Here is a 19010-nt window from a genome sequence, read left to right as displayed (position 1 = left end):
TTGTGAATATAAGAGTCAAGACACAAACCGACCATGTTTATTATTATAATTTTCTTTAGGGTCATTGATCATATAGCTAATCAAAGATGGTTTATGTTAGTTCTCCAGTAATAAAGAAAAAAAGATTTCCCTATACACATATATTATATTTCATATTTCTATTCCGTGATTATAAAGCTTACAATATGGAGTTGGAAATAAAAATCACAAACCGACCTTAGCTCAGTTGGTAGAGCGGAGGACTGTAGTGTTATCATAGCCATCCTTAGGTCGCTGGTTCGAATCCGGCAGGTCGGATACACTTTTTGTTTTTTCATCACTCAATTGAGTTCTTGTGGGCTTTGGGTTGGTCACAACTCTCAAACATTTATATTAAACATACTAGGTTAGAACCCTTATGACACACGAGTTAGTCAAAAAATCTAAATTCTTGAAAATGCACAAATTAAAAATATAATGCTAAAAACAAATATAGTGTTTAAAATATTAGCAAAACTGAGACAAAAAAATATTTTTACTACTATAAGATCAAAAATCTGTAACTTTTAACTTAAACGAACCAAACTTTCACAAATCCCTAAACTGCCCTTGGACCAAAAACTGAAGAATTTTTACTTGCACTCAAAATCTTAACTCGAAATTAAATATTTGATATGTTCACCCTACACATGTATAACCTTTAGTTCGCAAATTTTATGTTACAAAAATAACAAATAAAAAATTCTATAATTATACTTTAGATGCGAATTTCATTTACAATATGTTGCTGGTTGTGGCTGACACTTGTGGTTAAAGAAAATGCAGATCCAAAATGGCCATTTTTAAACTTGATCATGATCTTAAACATATTTCTTAGTTTTTTAAGTCACGAAAGTCCTGTTTCAACTGCTTCAAACATCAAACCCCAAAAAATAATAAATAAATAAAATAAAAAAATCCATTTCTACATACAAATATATGGAGCAAGAAAAACCAACTTCATTATTTTCCAACACACAAAAGTCATCTTTTTACCCTTTTCAAACCAATTTCTTTAAGGTAACTGATAATTATTAAATTTGTAAATAGTTTTTGTAACATAAGAAATAATAATGTCTACATATGAAATTCTTGGTAGTGAAGAAAGTGTCAATATGAAAATGTTTTACAAAAAATTATAAACATGCTGGCATATTAAAAGTTAAAATCCAAAAAGAAAAAAAACATTTTACTTATAAAGTGATTGTTTTTTTCTTGTTTACATTTTATTCTATTTGACAAGGAATTCACATAAAAATATATTTACAGTTAATATATAAAAATAATATTAGACGCAAAAAAATGTAAGTAATTGTTCAAATCATGCTCGTTTGAGCCAAACTCATTTTTACTTAAAAAATACATTGACCAAATTCATTTTAAACTAAACATGAACCCAACTCTGTCATTTAAAATTACTTATAATTAACTGTATAATAAGGGTGATATAAAGTTGCATTGTGATGTACAGACTGATAAGATATTTGGTAGGGGTTATTCTTTTTATTATCACAAATCATCTCCTTATAAACAATAAAAGTCCAAAATTCTTCGAAAACAATCCACTAAGAATAAAAGTAATTCAAACATTGCATATTCGAGGACATTACTCGTTAATTTATTAAACATTGAATGTTGTACTATATTAACTTGCTTTTTTTTTACATTTTAATGTGTATTTTTAAAGATAATATGTCTTTATTTAAATAATACTTATTGATAACTAATGACATACTTTAATTTTTTTGTAATGTATCTCTAAGTAAATAATTTGTGTTATATAATGATCATAGAATTAGAGTTTCAAATGAAAGACAACAAATTACATATAAATCAATTACGTGAATCATATTACATGATTCGGATTAAATGAATCGCATTAAGAAGATTGATCGATTGAACCTATGAATCGATTGAATATGTGTAGGTGAATTGATTGACTCCGATTGAAGTTGTTAATCCGATTGAATATGTGAAGGTGAAACAATTGATTATGTGAATCCAATTACAAAGGTTTGATAATTACCTTGAATACTGATGAATTCCAGTATAATATGTATATGGTGATTGTAAGGGTTAGAACATGTGAATTAGGATGATAAAAAAATTTATAGGCATCACAACTTTGATTTTGAAATTGAATTAAAATAATTAAGAAATGCTATTTAAAAATTTGAAGAAATTTAATAAAAAATAAAAGGAGATTTTGATAGACCCAACTTGTTTATTATATAGAGAGTTAAAATAATAAAAAATAATAATTAGGAAACATGTGGCAATTTGAAGAAATTTGGTAAAAAACAAAAGGAGAATTTTATGAAAACCCACTTGTTTATTATATAGAGAGATTCAAAAATAGATATATATTATTTAATTCATAGTTTAAAAGTCTTAGGGACTAAATGCAAATAAGTGAAAGATAAATGGGTTAATTTTTTAAAAAATAAACATGTTTAACTCTAAAACTTATAAGCCATGTTACAACCGCTATTTTACTCAACATTTATCTTCTTCATTTTTCTTCCTGGTTTCCCAAATGAAATTGCAGCTTCAGCGCCATAATTTGCTACAGTGTCGCCGGAAACATCCCTGATAAGGTTTTCGATCTGTCCCCTTAACCAGATTCGTTTAGGAAACCTTTCCAACCCGTTTTCGTCCCCTGGACGTATAACAAACCACAAAATAAATAAAAGGAAAAAGTAAGGAAATGAAAGGAGAAAATTTCATCCCACATTGATGGAGGAAAGAAATAGAGAAGGTACCACCATAGTATAAATAGGTTTCTAAGTTCTTGTCCCACATCGCTAAATTACAAAACTAGTAAGCGCTTTATAAGAAAGAAAATTCCTATGTTAATGTTCTTATAAGACATATCACACCCAGTGGTTCTAGCGAAGAGTGCAAAGCACCCGAACACGCACGGGCACGGGCGAGGGGCGCAATGTGGTGCTTTGATAGCACCCGAACACGCACGGGCACGGGCGAGGGGCGCAATGTGGTGCTTTGATGGCGCACTTTGCACTGCCGCCTTAGTATTTTTGTTTGGAATTAAGATTTTTAAAAATCCTTCCATCGCGATACGCGACGGATTTAGATTAGTCTCATTGCGTAGCGCGATGACGTGTAGCCTTATCCAAATATATGGCAGCGTAGCGATACGCGACGGGTTTATATTAGTCTCATCGCGTAGCGCGATGACGTGTAACCTTATCCAAATATATGGCAGCGTAGCGATACGCGATAAGCTGATATAGCTACCCATCGCGTACCGTGACGTGGAGGTTACGCAGACGAGACACGTCACTTGCCATGTGGCATGCCACGTAGCAAGCCTAGGGCTAACTCAGCAAAGCTATAAGATGTTTCGCGATACGCGACGCCTTTGTCTATGGCCATCGCGTATCGCGACGGGCTTCAGAATCAACTATAAATAGGTTGATCATCATACATTCTTCCTCGCTCAAAAATTTTCTTTCCCTCTCTAAATTCACACACACATATTAATATATATATATTAAGGGTACAATACCGAGTTGTCGTAGCGATATCCTATCCGTTCGAAAGAAACTAATATACACGAATCCAAAAGCTCTACCTGTTAATGTATGACATTGTGCCATCGTGTAAAGTTTCTACTCTTGTGATTATCGTTATGATTATTGGTTTTATACTAATCTAGTTATATTACATTGTGTTTATCCTAGGTACTTAATACCAGGAGGTGTTCTTTAATTGTAAACTTGCAAGGTGAGACATTCGAGTTTTTATACAACTCACAGTTGCGTGAGACAACTATTTTTCCGACACTATCATGGTGATTTTAAAACCTAAAAAACCCATGATAGATTGTCTAAATATTTTCAAAAGTATTTACAAAGTATTTAAAATACATTACAGTGATTAAGTCTCTGTAGACTTACAGGATGGTTACTACTGGTATTGTGGAGTTTTGTATACAAGGCTTGCCTACTGGGCTATTACACGTTACTTATTGGACAAGTGTTAGCCAATAAGTAATATGACCACAGTCATAGATACGGTCGAGTGACAAGTACCTTTCGGTAATTTGTAAGCAGACAGATGTAAAAACATCTTAATACTGTAACCGTTAAATGAGTCATTTACAAATGAATGTACTCACCAGTATTTCTTGCTGATCAAATATTTTAAACATGTTTCAGGTGACTTGTTAGAGACAAAGGAATGATGCCTGTGGGCTTCCAGCTTAAATAAGTGGCTTGTCACCAGAATAAAGAAACGTGTTTTGTAAATTAGGGTTTAACCCTATTAAACTTATGTTTGTATCAAAAGGGATTAAATTCCCGGTTTATCATAATAATAATCATGGTGTTTTTATAACTCTGATAATTTTTCCTACCTACGGTTCTGATGAAATTTTCCGCTGCAAAAATAATTTAATAAACACCGATACCACCACTCAATGTTCACGGCTTCCCTCCCGGGGTCGGGGGCTGTGACAGGACGGGTATTACATAATCAAAGTCGTCCCCCCTGCTTCATAGACGTCAATATGTGGTTTACAATCGTTCTTGTATCTTCTTGGTTTTTAAATTTATCGGACCATCCACACGCAATTTGTTTTTTATACACGATCATCATTGATATTAACACACACGGTCATTTCTTCTGTTCTTCAGTAAAGAAACACAAAGACAACTGAATTCATCATCCTACACGGGCATACAAGTGTACCACCAAACTCTAACAAATTCACCAACGGTCGTCTTAAACTATAAAAATACATGTCACCCACAACCGTCTTAAATTATAAAAATACATGTTGCGTATGCATCGCTTATCGTTGTAAAAATATATACAAATCAATAAGAAAACACACAAGTATGAACTTATAATTACTGCATTGTGTATCTTTACTCTAATAAATAAAAATATCAATGTGCCAACTGACAGTACCTTTGTCATCATTTACTCTATGTTTCAAAGTTCATTTAAGAGAAAAGAAAAGAAAGATTTTTTTTTTATTTTCATTAGTTTTCTATTTCATCTTTCATTTTTTTTTTCATTTCTCTTCTAAACATTTTATTCCAACTTGCTTTTGTTTCTCTTTATTTTCCTTTCCTCCATCTAATAAAACTCGAGAATACAACTTTCTCTCATTTATTTTATTTTCTTTCATTGAAAAAAAAAACCCTCTACAACACAATGATTTTTCTCTTTCCTTCTATTGTATTTCTTTTTTATCCTTAAATAAACTCATTAACAAAGTGTTAACCGTTTTAAATAGACTTGGAAAATTTATTTTATTTTTATTACAAGATCTATTGGATATCATGTAAAAGATGGCATGCTGTCGTTCGGACTCGAACCTAGATAAGCCTTGTTTCACATGTCCATTTCTAAGAGTGCTCAAAATTTCATCATCATCATCATCGTACTCAGTATATCTCACCAATAGCCAAGCTATGGTAGGGTCTGAGGAGGGTAAGATGTAGACAGCCTTACCCCTACCCCATAGGGATAGAGAGGCTGCTTCCGATGAGACCCCCGGCTCGATAGTAGTTTTGCATCAAGCCTTGGACATAAGACACATAGCACTCAATCATCGGGACACCGGCTGATTGGTGCATGTACCATTGTCTTTCGGCTATCAACGCCACCACATGATGCCTGATTAACCTTCTGCCACTTTTAACGTTATTTTCACGAGATTAGTAAAATAACGTTAAAATTAGTGCAATTTTACTTTTGCCCACCCGAGGGTTCACAAGAAGAATTATCATATATAAAATTAATTTAAACTTTTACAAATATAAAAGACACTACTCATTTATGTATTGTAATGTTAGGGGGTGTTTGGTAGAGGGAATTGAGGGGTGAGAAATGGAATTGGAAAGAATTCTCTTGTTTGTTTATGAAAGAAAGAGGTGAGAAATGGAAATAAACCATTTCCATTTCTCTGATTTTGATTCTCTAAAAAAAGCGGAGAATTGGATTTCTCGACGTTCATTTCTCCCATTTTCCTCCTTTTCCTTTCAAACTCTTTCTCCCATTTCTCCCATGTCTGATGCCTACTGCAACGACTGCAAGCGCAACACGGAGGTCGTCTTTGACCACTCCGCCGGCGACACCGTCTGCTCCGAGTGCGGACTCGTTCTCGAGTCCCACTCAATCGATGAAACCTCCGAGTGGCGTACCTTCGCCAACGAGTCCGGCGATAACGATCCCGTCCGTGTCGGAGGTCCGACGAACATCCTCCTCAACGACGGTGGTCTCTCCACCGTGATTTCCAAACCTAACGGCGTTACCAGCGATTTCCTGTCGTCGTCGTTGGGCCGGTGGCAGAACCGTGGATCTAATCCCGATCGGTCTTTGATTCTGGCGTTTAAGACCATCGCCACTATGTCTGATCGGTGAGAAGTGTTTGTATGTATGACAATTGTTGATGATTTAATTATTGGAGTTGCTAGGTTTTGGTTGAATAGATGTATATGGTGAATTGGTGATTTACTGATTGTGATCGTATGTCTGATCGGTGAAAAGTTTTCGTATGTTAATGGAAAATATTGTGATTAGGGTTTTTGTGTGTAGATGTATGGAGATTATGATGATTTGGGGTTTCATTTTGTTTGTAGACGATATTGTTGATTTGTAGAAAGTAGGATTCTGAATTTGCTGGTAAAGCTACTGCAAGTTGCATTGGATTGATTGCACATGCTAATGTATCATCTTGCTAGGGTTTAACAAAACTTGAACTTGCTTCACATGACTTTGAAAACAAAGTATGGGGTTTTTTTTATTATGGAGATTGGAAAGCATAAATTGTATTGTGAGATGTTATTACGTTATTTGGTGTCCTTATTAATTTTATTTTGTTAGTGACCTGTTACAAGTAGTGTGCTATAACCATTGAGCTTACGAGTGTGTTCTAAAACTATGGCTGTATATATGGTGAGTGGTTTTAAAGTTTGAAGACCCATTCATTTATCAACGACTGTAGTTTATAGAACATGAGCTGTATCAATGACTACTAGTAAGTTTTACATCATAAAACAATGTACAAATGACCGTCAATATTTTTTAAGGTAATTATTTTTTTAGTGTTTATAGTAGATAGACCTTGTCTGCACTGCCTATTTCCCAAGTGATCAATGATCATAGCTTGGTTTTGTTATAGTTTCCTATACTGATTTGTTAATAACTTAATATTAGAAAGTAGTATTCTGAATTTGCTGGTAAACATGCTGCAATACACATTGGATTGAATGCACATACTAATGTGTCAATCCCAAAACTTGAACTCTTTTCACATGACCTTAAAAACAGAGTATGAGTATTTGATTATGGAGATTGAAAAGCATAAATTGTATTGTGATATGCTCTTACCTTAGTTGTCCTATTTTCTATGATTTTTTGAATGATTCACTGCAAATGTTGTGGCATAACCTAGAACAAATGAGTTCACGAGTGTGTTGTACAACTATGGCTGTAAATGTGGTGCTTTGTTAGATTAAAAGTAAAGAATCTAAATCTAGTGTGTGGTTTTAAAGTTTGAAGATCCATCCAATTAGCATTGACCTGTAGTAACTACTGCTAGTAAGTTTTTACTTCACAAAACAATCTATAAATGATGGTCATAATATTTTTTTAAAGTAATTATTTTTTTTGGTGTTTAATTTCTATAATAGACAAGACCTTGTCAGCTTGATGCATTGTCTAATTTCTAAGTGATCGTAAGTTGGTTTTATTATAGTTGTCTATACTGATTTGATAAGAGGTTCCTATTAGAAGTAGTTGCAAAATTCCTGTTGAGTGGGTTCTCAACAGTTTTGTATATTATTAAATTGTTAGTGATGAGTTGTAGGTGTTGAAGTGAGAGACATTCATAAGATTTTCAAGAATCATTATCTAATTTTTTTCACTTATGCATTTACATACACTTTAGACAATTTGAAACCATTTCACCAGCTTCCTTTTTACTCATATATGTTAATTTAACTCAGTGTAAATCAAGTATAACCCATTTCAACTGCTTTCGTTTAAATGTATATGCAACTTTGTTTTTTGCAGGAGAAGCCCGATATCTATTGTTGCAGCTATTATTTACATAGTCAGTCAACTTTCTGATGAAAAGAAGCCCCTAAAAGGTAACAGACATCTGATCACATTTTTATAAACAAATACGAATGGGGCACGTTCGTGATTGTTCGTTTATGAAAATGAACGTGGTTGCGTTCGTTAATAGTATTACGTAAATGTTTGAAATGTAAGGAGAGAAACATTGAGAGTGCAATCAAAGTTACTAATTTCAGAGTGCAATCAAAGTTGTTTATTAAACGATAAAATAAATTATGATTGTGAGTACTATAAAAAGGAAAATTATCTGTTGTGACTATTCTAACAATACACCTTTTATAAACAAATTTAACACACTAATCATATATAGAAACATTTGAAATGTTTGGACACAAGCGTGTTTCTGATTAATTCAATTTGGCTAGTTTCACAAAAGTTACTCTTTTTGACCCGTAACTGAACCAGCACAACCGACCAATTTTGCCACCTCTAGTTAGAGCTGTTCGTAAAAGCTCGGGGCTTGCTTGAGGTTTGCTCGGAAAATGCTTTTTTGTAAGCGAGCCTATCCGAGTCTATTTGTATTTGTAGTTACATGAATTATGATTTTTAATTGTATAATTATGCATTTGTACGTAGACATGGCAGATTCAAATATAGTGAGAGGAGTTACTCGGAGCAAGCATACCTGGACAAATGATGAAGATGCAAAGCTAATTGATGCATTAATGGAGATACATGCATCCGGAAAGTATGGTGGTGCTGACGTTCTTTTCTTGCGTTGACAATAGAAGAGAAAATTGAGATGGTCGAGTTGTATACCAATGGTTCAATGGGATAGTTGTGTATGGTTGAAGTATGTTTTTTATATGTATCTTTTTATATGTTTTTTATTTTTTAATAAATATTTGTTATGAAAAAAATACTTGTGCTAATGATAAAGTTGATATAATTCTCTGTTTATTTCCTATGTACCAAACAAGAGAAATGATTCTCAGCTATATTTCTCTACTGAAATCTCTGTACTACCAAACAGAACAGTCAATTCTTATTCTCCAGACCAATTCCCTTTCTCTGCAATTCCATTTCTCTACAATTCCATTTCTCTACAATTCCATTCTCTGTACCAAACACACCCTTAATGTTTTTAACACATATTATAATATATAACTCATGCTTAGATGAAATGATTCAATCCCTAACTAGTAACTCACACACCATTTACACTAATAAACGTATCATCCCTACAATATCTACTTAAAAAGAAGTAAAACAATGATAATAATTAGGGTTTATTATGGATATAAGTATTTACGGAATTCACTTTGATACCACTTTTTATTTACTTTTTTCAAATCTCCAGTGATGTTGGTATCGGTACATGTACGATCAACAAATAACTGAATTAACACAGATACCAAATTTGCTAAATTGCTACGATTGAACTATATAGTTAATAATCAGTTAGACCAAGGTTTTATGCATAAATATCAAAGATTTCAATAAAACCTATACACATTCCAAATTGGTACAAAATACCGAAATATTTGTATTCGTACCCATAACTTGATGTCAATACCCGCACCAAATAGACTAAGTCGATACGGACATGAACTATTTTGATAAAAAAAGATCAAATCCTGAAATAACACCCGACCTGACCCGATTTAATTTGGATCCAAACACACACATACACACGCAAGAAGGCTGAAATCTGCGATCCATTTACCCTCTTTTTGTGTCTTTATCGTATCTCCAAACACCCTTTCTTTTCTTTTCTTTTCTTCCATAGCAAGAAATTGAAACTGGGATCAATGGCGGCAGCATTGTAAACGAATCTGAATATATTTTGGTGGGTTTTGAGAAAAAACAACGGAAGCTGCTGCTTTTGTTTGTTGGATTATTGAAGTGGGTATAACATCAGCAAGTAAACGATCGATCAGATAGATAATGATAAAGGGTTAGGTTTTGTTTTTTATTTATGAATTGATTGGTTGATAGTGAGATGTCTGAATTGGTGGCCCGCACTGGTCGTCATCATCAGCGTTATGAATCCGGCTGCCGTCTCATTGCCGGGTATACTTTTTATTTCAATTGATCAATTTCCCCAATTTCTAGGGTTAGGGTTCATAATTATAATAATAATAATAATTAAATTGATTGATTTGCAGGTGCATTCCCTACAGGTTTCGACAATACTCTGAAGAAGATAATAATAATAATAATAATAATATGAAGAAGATTGTTGAGGTGTTGATGATCAACTCTACTAGTGGACCTGGTCTTTTGTTCCCAAAGGTATACACTTTATTATTATTATTATTATTATTATTGATGGACATTATGTAGTGTTTGATTAAATTGTTTACTTGTTGTATGAAAATGGAATGAGTAGATCAGATGTTGTTTTAATAATAATAAGGAATCACAAACATAACCTTTAATGTTTAGGGTGGATGGGAAAATGATGAAACTGTTGAGGAAGCCGCTGCACGTGAAGCGTTGGAAGAGGCTGGAGTTCGAGGGGAATTGATGGTCAGTTCAGCACTTCAATTTGCTTATACCTTATTGCTATCTTGTTACAAAAGTGATCATTGCGTTGTCCATATGTGTACTAGGCTGCATGCTAAGTAGAGGGTGTTTGGGATTGGTAATGAAAACTTGTTATTTAGTTATTTCCGTTTGAAATAAGTAACTTCAAACTTCAAACTGCTTATATGAAACAACTAATTTTACTCATGGATAAAACTAGATAAGCAGTTTGGAGGCAATCCCATACACACCAATAAAACAACTTATTGTCGCATCAAAATTTAATATTTAGAGAACAGTTTTATACACCTAACTGTTAGAAGATTGTTTCTCAGCTTCTTGCTGAGTAGTTTTGTACTTTTGTTCCCTTGTGGTTCTTTGGAAGTTATATAAGCCTTGCTCTTATGTAGTTTTGTATTTTTTCTTCTTATTATCTCATGATGTTTGATATATAATTAAGTCTTTCTCTTATATAGTTTTGTTTTTTTTCTCTTCTTATTATCTCATGATGTTTGATATATAATTAAAATTTTCTCATGACTAATGAAGCATGTTAGGAGTTCTAAAAGTAAGCTATGAACAATGTGTGAATCGTTGCGAGACCTGTCTTATGATTCATATCTATGCATTGGTTGATTTGGGTAAAATGAAATAAAAATTGAATGTTAGGGTCAACCCGGCCTTACCGTACAAAAATCCTAATGTTTTTATCCCCTGTCAATAAACATATATAATTATATGCTAGCTGACATCAAAATTGAAATCAATAACTAGGTACCATGGTATTAGCTTCTTATGGGGGTGTTTGTTAATTTGATGGGTGTTTGTTAAAGAGAACCATGTTTTGACATTTTTGTGAAAAAACAAAGAGTGAAATTGGAGTAAAAGCTCTTTAAAATTAGATTAAAAGAACGGATAAATAAGTAACTTATAGTTCTCCCTTACATAGCTGTTATATTTGGTAGCAACCTCATATGACTTGCTGCACGAAACTAAAATGAACCTTACATTTTTTTCTGGATTTTAGCAACTAAACTTTACATTAGACACAAAATAGAAACCAACTTACAAATGCTGATGTGGCAGGGGAACTGGTTGATGCCATCCCAGGGTCATCAGATTCCACGTATGCAAAGTATTGTTTGTGTCAAACAAAAAACTATTTGCTGCATGTCACCTTAGAAGCCCACTAAAAGTACGAATTAGATGTCACAGTGAGCATTTTTTGGAAAAGTTAAGGACCTACTATTGGCTGAACAGGCCGATCACTGATGCAATGAGTGATAAAAGTTTAACTTGGTTGCTAAAATTGGCAACAAAATGTAGGTTTGCTTTTAATTTAAAGTTGATTGCTAAAATCAGAAAAAAAAAACAGTTGCAAATTTTCCTGTATCATGCAATTTGCCCTATTTGAATTCATCGCAAGCAGGACTCATTTATCCAAACATTATAAACTGAGTAGGCAAATAATGAGTTTGATGTTGAATTTGCTTGAAGATGATTTGTTGTGTGTGGTATGCAACTATTTATGAATAACATGACGTATATATGATGCAATTTTATGTATATGCCTTTTATTTTATTTCCATTCTAGATTTTATTCTTAAGGGTTATTTATGAAAAAGAAAACTCTACAAACTTTTCTGAATATACAGTTTAGTCTATAAATATGTTCCTGATTGATCAAGTCTTGGGTTTATGATGCGCGATTTTGTCTTTTAAACAAGATATTTAACCATCAGGGACTTAACCCGTAAATCGAAAACAAAGTTTGAGGAGTTAACCAGTCACAAAGTTTATATATTTTTGAATAAATTTTAACTTTTTCACATAACCCATTATTGGATTATTTTGTTTCCAGCATTTTTTAGGCCACTACCATTTCAAAAGCAAAACACTACAAGATGAATTTAGCCCCGAAGGCAGGTGTCGGGCCGCAATGTTTGCACTATTTGTGAAAGAAGAATTGGATTCATGGCCTGAACAGAGCCGCCGGGTCAGAACTTGGGTCACAGTTCCTGAAGCGGTTGAGTGTTGCAGGCACTCATGGATGCGGGAGGCTCTAGAAAACGGGTTCAACAAATGGAGTGATGATGGTATGGTTCGAACCATGAAGGCTACAAATAACCAATTGGATGCTTGTGATGGTGACAACAACTCTAACTAGGTCCTATATAGGTGCACTAGGTGAAAGAAAAAAATGATTTTGAAGCTTTTTGTTCTTATTTACAAGTTTCTTGTTTTAGATGTCAAGAAGGTACATTGCAGATTGTACTGATTTTAACTGTTTGGTTGAATTTTCTGAGTTTTAAGACTAGTTTACAGTTGAAAATTTAACTTCCCTTTTGTCCCTATTTTCATCTTTTCTTAGGATAATGCATGTTAAGGTTATTCGTGTATCCACTTTAGGCATAAAATCTGGCGTTCGATTTCACTTTCGCATCTCAGTGAGGCTGCTGATGCTTTTTATCTTTTATCTTTCGCTTGTTGCATTTACGCTTGGTTTTAGAAATGGGAGACATTTTATAAGCATATAGGTATCTTAGTCAACCCGGGGCGTCTCCCAGAAGAGAGCCCGGCTATAAGGGTTCAGTGGTTCACAAGATGGGTATTCACGGGTTCATGAACCCGTTCCTAGAGGTGGGAAGATGGGGAAAGATGGATGTGGGTGCCCCATCTCTTCCAAGACGAAAGAGGTTGAAAACGATGAAATGATGTGGCAAATTTCAATGGTTGGGTTAAGGGTTGGTGTGAGTTCCAGTAGTGAACCCCCCCCCCCCCCCCCCTCTCTGATATTGACGTAATGTTTGAATCATTAGCGTCATCGACATACACATTTTATTACGGGGATACATGTACTGACATGTAGAATGATAGACCGTGTACCAGGACAACTATACTCAATGTCCAATGGGCAAGTAACGCCCACAACATCATCACGAAAAAGGAATTCGACCTTTACCTAATCGACAAGTCATCATGAGTGTAAACTTCTTCGAAAACCAGATTGTATGACACTTTACTCGTTCTTAAACATCTATCTGGTGTCGCTTAATCCAACATATTAGGCATGCCAATATTGTTAGCAGACTTGAAATCGAAATCGAAATCCAAACCCACTGTGTTTAGGTTTATGCAAAAATCCAATGATATTCCCAACCAGCTAAGTTTAGTTTATTCAACCTTCTATGTATATTTAAACATGTTTAATTTATTTAATATACTTTCAGTGACTTAAAAAGTTCATTAAGGTTTTTATTTTACAATATACATTGACATAAAAGCGTTCATAATAAGGATGATTTTTAGCCTGTTCTTATTGATGCCACATGACATCTGCCTACTAATCAAAACATTTATCTCACTTGCCTCACTCACAACCTTTCAAAAATATCAGTTCTCTAGTCACTCTCACATATATGTTTCTCGGTGTTTTTATGGAAGAACAAAACTTCAATCTCTCATCTACAACTCACTCTCGCTCTCCTTTAAAAACACCATAAAAAATCCTATTTCGAATGCTCTATGTATATTTTTATTGTTTAGCGTATTAGGAACATAGATGCATTTTAAATCTGTATAATAATAAAATACAATAATGAAGATGTGACATAATTTAAATTTGTGGTTCCTAGACAGCAAAAAAATTTAAGAGAGGTTTGGAGGTTCATGATGTCATCCTCAATATATAAGCATATGTCATACAAATATGCCGTTCATATATAGTAGTCCAAAAAGTATATTGCTACTTGTTTAGTTTGTGGAATTCATTAAGGGGGTGTTTGTTTTTTCTTCAAACATCTTCAAGGGAGCTAATGTCTGCAGGCGCGCAGACATTACCCTTGAAGACTGTTTGTTTTTTTTCTTAAAACAGATCTGAAGTTATCTTCTTTCATCTTAAAAGAAAAGCAAGGAAATCTTGCTTAAAACATCTTCACAAAAAAACCCTACTCTTCTCCCTTTGCAGCCACCCTCTCATCCACTGCTCCTACCACCGTCCGCCAACACCACCACCCACCGTACGCCGCCACCACCACCCCCGTACCCCGCCGCCACCGTCCACCACCATCCACCGCCACCACCACCGTCCACCACCCACCATCCATCACCACCACCGTCCACCACCCACCATCCATCACCACCACCGTCCGCCACCACCACCACGATCCATCACCGCCACCACCACCATCCATCACCCACCACCACCACCATCCATCACCGCCACCACCACCACCATCCATCACCGCCACCACCACCGTCCACCACCCACCATCCATCACCACCACCGTCCACCACCCACCATCCATCACCACCACCGTCCGCCACCACCACCACCATCCATCACCACCACCGTCCACCACCCACCATCCATCACCACCACCACCATCCATCACCGCCACCACCACCATCCATCACCCACCACCACCACCATCCATCACCACCACCGTCCACCACCAACCAAAACCATCCATCACCACCACCCATTGTCCACCACCACCATCCACCGCCACTACCCACCGTCCGCCGCCACTACCACCATCCACCACCACCACCTTCCACCACCCACCAAAACCAAATCGGCATGGCAAGCAAAGACTAAAAACTAGATGTAACTTGAATAAATGACTTCTATCTTGTGAGATAAGTTTGACAGTTATGCAGACAGTATCAGCTTATAAAAACAAACAGTCTTATATTTTCAGCTTGCAGATCTTCAGACCACATCTTCAGTTGCAGACATGAAAACAGATGAAATCAGCTTGCAGACAGTTTATGTCTGCAAAAACAAACAGCACCTAAAAGTTATTTTTGGTTCAGTTTTTATATTCGAGTTACTTTAATAAATTTATCAACCAAAAACCATACAATTTTCATTGGTATTATTTTTCTTTAAAACATTTCAAAATTTTAATTTATTCTAGTTTTAAGTAAATAGAATGTGAAGCAAAAGTTTTATATATATACACACATATATATACACACACATACATAAAACTTCATTGAATTAGACTTATAATTTCAATTTTACAATTCATGCAATGAGACATCAAACCCTACCCAAAGCAACATCAACCTCCCTCTCTCGTAGGTGTCATCATTGCCACCTTGGCCCCACTGTCGACGGCTACCACCTTCCCCTTGCACACCGTCGTTTTCTTTCACAAGGGCGGCTCAACCTTTTTGGGTATCCAATACGGGTTTTAAACTTGGAACCCTTTCAAACAAAATAAAATATATTTTATTCTTGTAACTTTAACACGTAAGAATATGATAAAACATTTTGTGTATAAAATTTCCAAACATATATATTCACACAATTCCAATAGAATGCTAGAGTTGCGATATGAGGATAAATATGACATAACCCTAAAAATTGGGTGCCCGTGAGTATAATTATTTTTTTTAGAGTCGAGTTGTACGTTCATGCCTTTGAGCACGAGAAATCATAAAATGGCTAAAAATTGAATGTAATCAAATTCAGCTATTTGGATTAAGGGCCTCTCGACACTTTACTGTTGGGTTGGTGTTACGTGCATAAAAATTTATAGTCGTTTCACACTAATATTATTATTATTATTTCATAGACAGTTTTGCCAGCTAATCTGCTCCACATATATAACTAGATATAATAACTACATAAGATATATATGAACAAATTCTTGGTTGTAGAAAGCAACATCACATTTAATGTAGGCGTGTAGCCACAAGCACCGCTCATAAAATTGACACACGACAAAAAACTTATCTACAATTTGATGTTACATGAACATAACATGAATCCCACGTCTTTGGGAAAAAAGCTAGTCTTTTGACTTTACAATTCTTATGTTGCTCACAATTGTTATTGTTGGACCAAATTGGTGATCATACATACTATAGTATACTAATGATTAGTTACCATTAGTTATGACTTATTGATTGACATCCATTTCCTATGGATGGTTATTTTGCATGTAACTTTTCACCAATCATACAAATTCAAAGCGAGATATCTACCGGAGTCTCTAACACTTGGATCTCTTAGGGGTGTTTCCCGTTTAAACCTCTTAATTATTAAGGATGTTATAAATCATAATATTATCAAACAATGGTGTACTCCACACCTTTAACTTGTATTGATGTTTATTTTGATTTCACTTTGTTCTTAAGTTAATACAGTCACTAAATTAGCTTGATGAACACTAAAATCAACTATAAATTGCCTATGTTCGTCTATAGAAGTAAGTTTTACTGTTAAACTCCCGTATGTTGTGATATCCGACAAGTGCAGTTAGGTTTCCATAATATAAAATATTTTATTTAAAGGCTTAAGTCTCATTCTTCTTAACGATGTCTTATTAATTATTTTAGAGTAAACTGTGGTTTTCGCCCCTGTGGTTTGTCCAAATCTGCTGTTGTAGTCCAATAGTTTCAAATATGCGATTTTCGTCCCTGTGATTTCATTTCACTTGCAATTAAACCCGACCTCACTAACCCCGTTAGGTCTGATCGTTAAATCTATCAGTGTGCCCCTCACGTGAGAGGAAATTTTGTCCTTTTTTTCCAAATACACCTCAGCCCCTCACGGAGGGGGCTTGCGAATTAGGGTTGGTGTTTATTTGGGGAGAAAAATGGCAAAACGGCCCCTCAAGTGAGGGGTGCGCTGCTGGATTTAACAACTAGACTTAACGGGGTTAGTGATTTGGGTTTAATTGCAAGTGAAATGAAACCACATTGATGAAAATCGCAAATTTAAAACTTACAGACTAAAACCGTATATTTAGATAAATCACAGGGACAAAAACCACAGTTTACTCATTATTTTATTTAAAGGGTAACTTTATACTTAAGCCCTTTTGTAAGTGGATTTGAAATAAAATCCTTTTTCACATTGCCTATCTTACTATTGTATTATGTCCATGTTGGATGTGCCTCAAAACTGCTACTGCCTAAAAAGATTAACACTGCTTGTAAGTGAGGTATGCTTAATGGGGTTGGGTGCATGCGGTGGTGGAGATAGCTTGTAAGACACTTCATTGTGGCCGTGGTGGTGTAGCCAGTAACGGTGGTGTTACCGAGTCAAAGAAGAAAGGAGGGGGGGGGGTGGGAGTTATAGGTATATATAAGTGTGGCCTGCATTTAATCTAAGAGTGTTTTTTCTTATTAATCCGGCATGCTTACTCTTTATATAACTGAACAAATACAAAAACGAATGAAAATAATAATTCATAAAACATTATTGATAAGTCGATGATTTACATAATCGTTTTAGCGCATCATTTTTTAAAACCTTTAAAATTCAAATATACATTAATTGAGAGAAATATTTGACTATTAAAAGTGTGACTATATATGTGAGGTTGTGCGGGTTCCATTTCTTTTTATATGTATATATTTACATTACATCGTTCAATCCTCACTATTACCTCATTTTATCATCGACATCAAGTAACCATAAACAACAAAATCACAAGCAACACCTACCAATAAGGACCTTAAAACTTTTTTGTTTCTTAGTTCTTCAATTAAAATAAATGATACAAATGAATTACGTTTACGTGGCAAACTGTTGCCATGAAATGAAGCTATGCATCCTACCCACAAGAGATGGTGACCATTTTGTCATGTGATTTAGAAACCATACACTCAATCCATATTGGTGCCCCATCTAACATAGAGACACTTGGTCAACTCCTAAAAACTTAATAGAAAAGTTAACCTCCATTCATTACAAGGAGCATTTGACCAATCCTGTAACTTGTTAGGCCCAGACGGATCACACAATCAAATCATACGAACTTATCAATCAAACGAACACGCGATATTGAAGTGACAACCCTCGACTCTTTTCATATATCAAACGAACTTCACGAACTTATCAAACGTACATGGAGATGAGACTCCTTGGCTCTCTCTTGACTCTCTCTCAAATCTCTCAATTCTCATCAATAAAACTAATAAACTAGACCCTATTTATAGACTCACTAAACTTGCTTTCCAAAACATACCATTCCTAAACCTACTACAATTCAAATAACTAAATTATAACTTAATAAAATAAACCTTTAACTTTACTAATAATTCAAGATTAATCCTTCATAACTAACTCATACACACACGTCTACACATATATATAAAAGTTCTCGGTAGAACCTATTTTTTTATGAGATCACGCCAAACAAAATAGCTACCATTAAACTTTTTAAAACGTAAAAAACGGTTGAAATGCATTATTTTACTTCTCTCCTAAAACTGAGATTGATTATGAGCAAATTTTGTTTTTTAATAGAATCAACATATTTGTAAGTCATGTAAAACATAACCTATATGATTTAAAGAATAATATGAATAAATTAGTCTAATGGTATTATGTGCATAACATAAATTAATACTTGTCTTAAAGAACTACAAAATTTTCATAAATGAAT

The 19010-nt window shown here is 34.6% G+C and overlaps 1 protein-coding gene, 1 non-coding gene and 1 pseudogene across 2 annotated transcripts; all 3 read left to right on the top strand.

The window, feature by feature from the left end:
* Positions 1-211: 211 nt before the first annotated feature.
* TRNAY-GUA (transfer RNA tyrosine (anticodon GUA)) lies at positions 212-297 on the top strand. Its single transcript is given in 2 exon segments — positions 212-248; positions 262-297. It is a non-coding gene; the product is annotated as a tRNA-Tyr (tRNA).
* Positions 298-6057: 5760 nt separating this feature from the next.
* On the top strand, positions 6058-8340 carry LOC143553108 (transcription initiation factor IIB-2 pseudogene; annotated as a pseudogene).
* A 1420-nt stretch (positions 8341-9760) lies between these two features.
* On the top strand, positions 9761-12783 carry LOC143553096 (nudix hydrolase 16, mitochondrial-like). Its single transcript, XM_077043156.1, has 4 exons — positions 9761-10146; positions 10242-10368; positions 10522-10605; positions 12464-12783. The coding sequence occupies exons 1-4, from the start codon at positions 10076-10078 to the stop codon at positions 12767-12769; spliced, it is 588 nt and encodes a 195-aa protein (XP_076899271.1). The 5' UTR covers positions 9761-10075; the 3' UTR covers positions 12770-12783.
* Positions 12784-19010: the final 6227 nt, after the last annotated feature.

Source organism: Bidens hawaiensis, unplaced genomic scaffold (assembly GCF_021521415.1).
Source record: "Bidens hawaiensis isolate Kalapana, Puna unplaced genomic scaffold, B.hawaiensis_p1.1 tig00017143_1, whole genome shotgun sequence".
Classification (NCBI taxonomy): domain Eukaryota; kingdom Viridiplantae; phylum Streptophyta; class Magnoliopsida; order Asterales; family Asteraceae; genus Bidens; species Bidens hawaiensis.
This window is presented reverse-complemented; position numbering and strand designations above follow the sequence as displayed.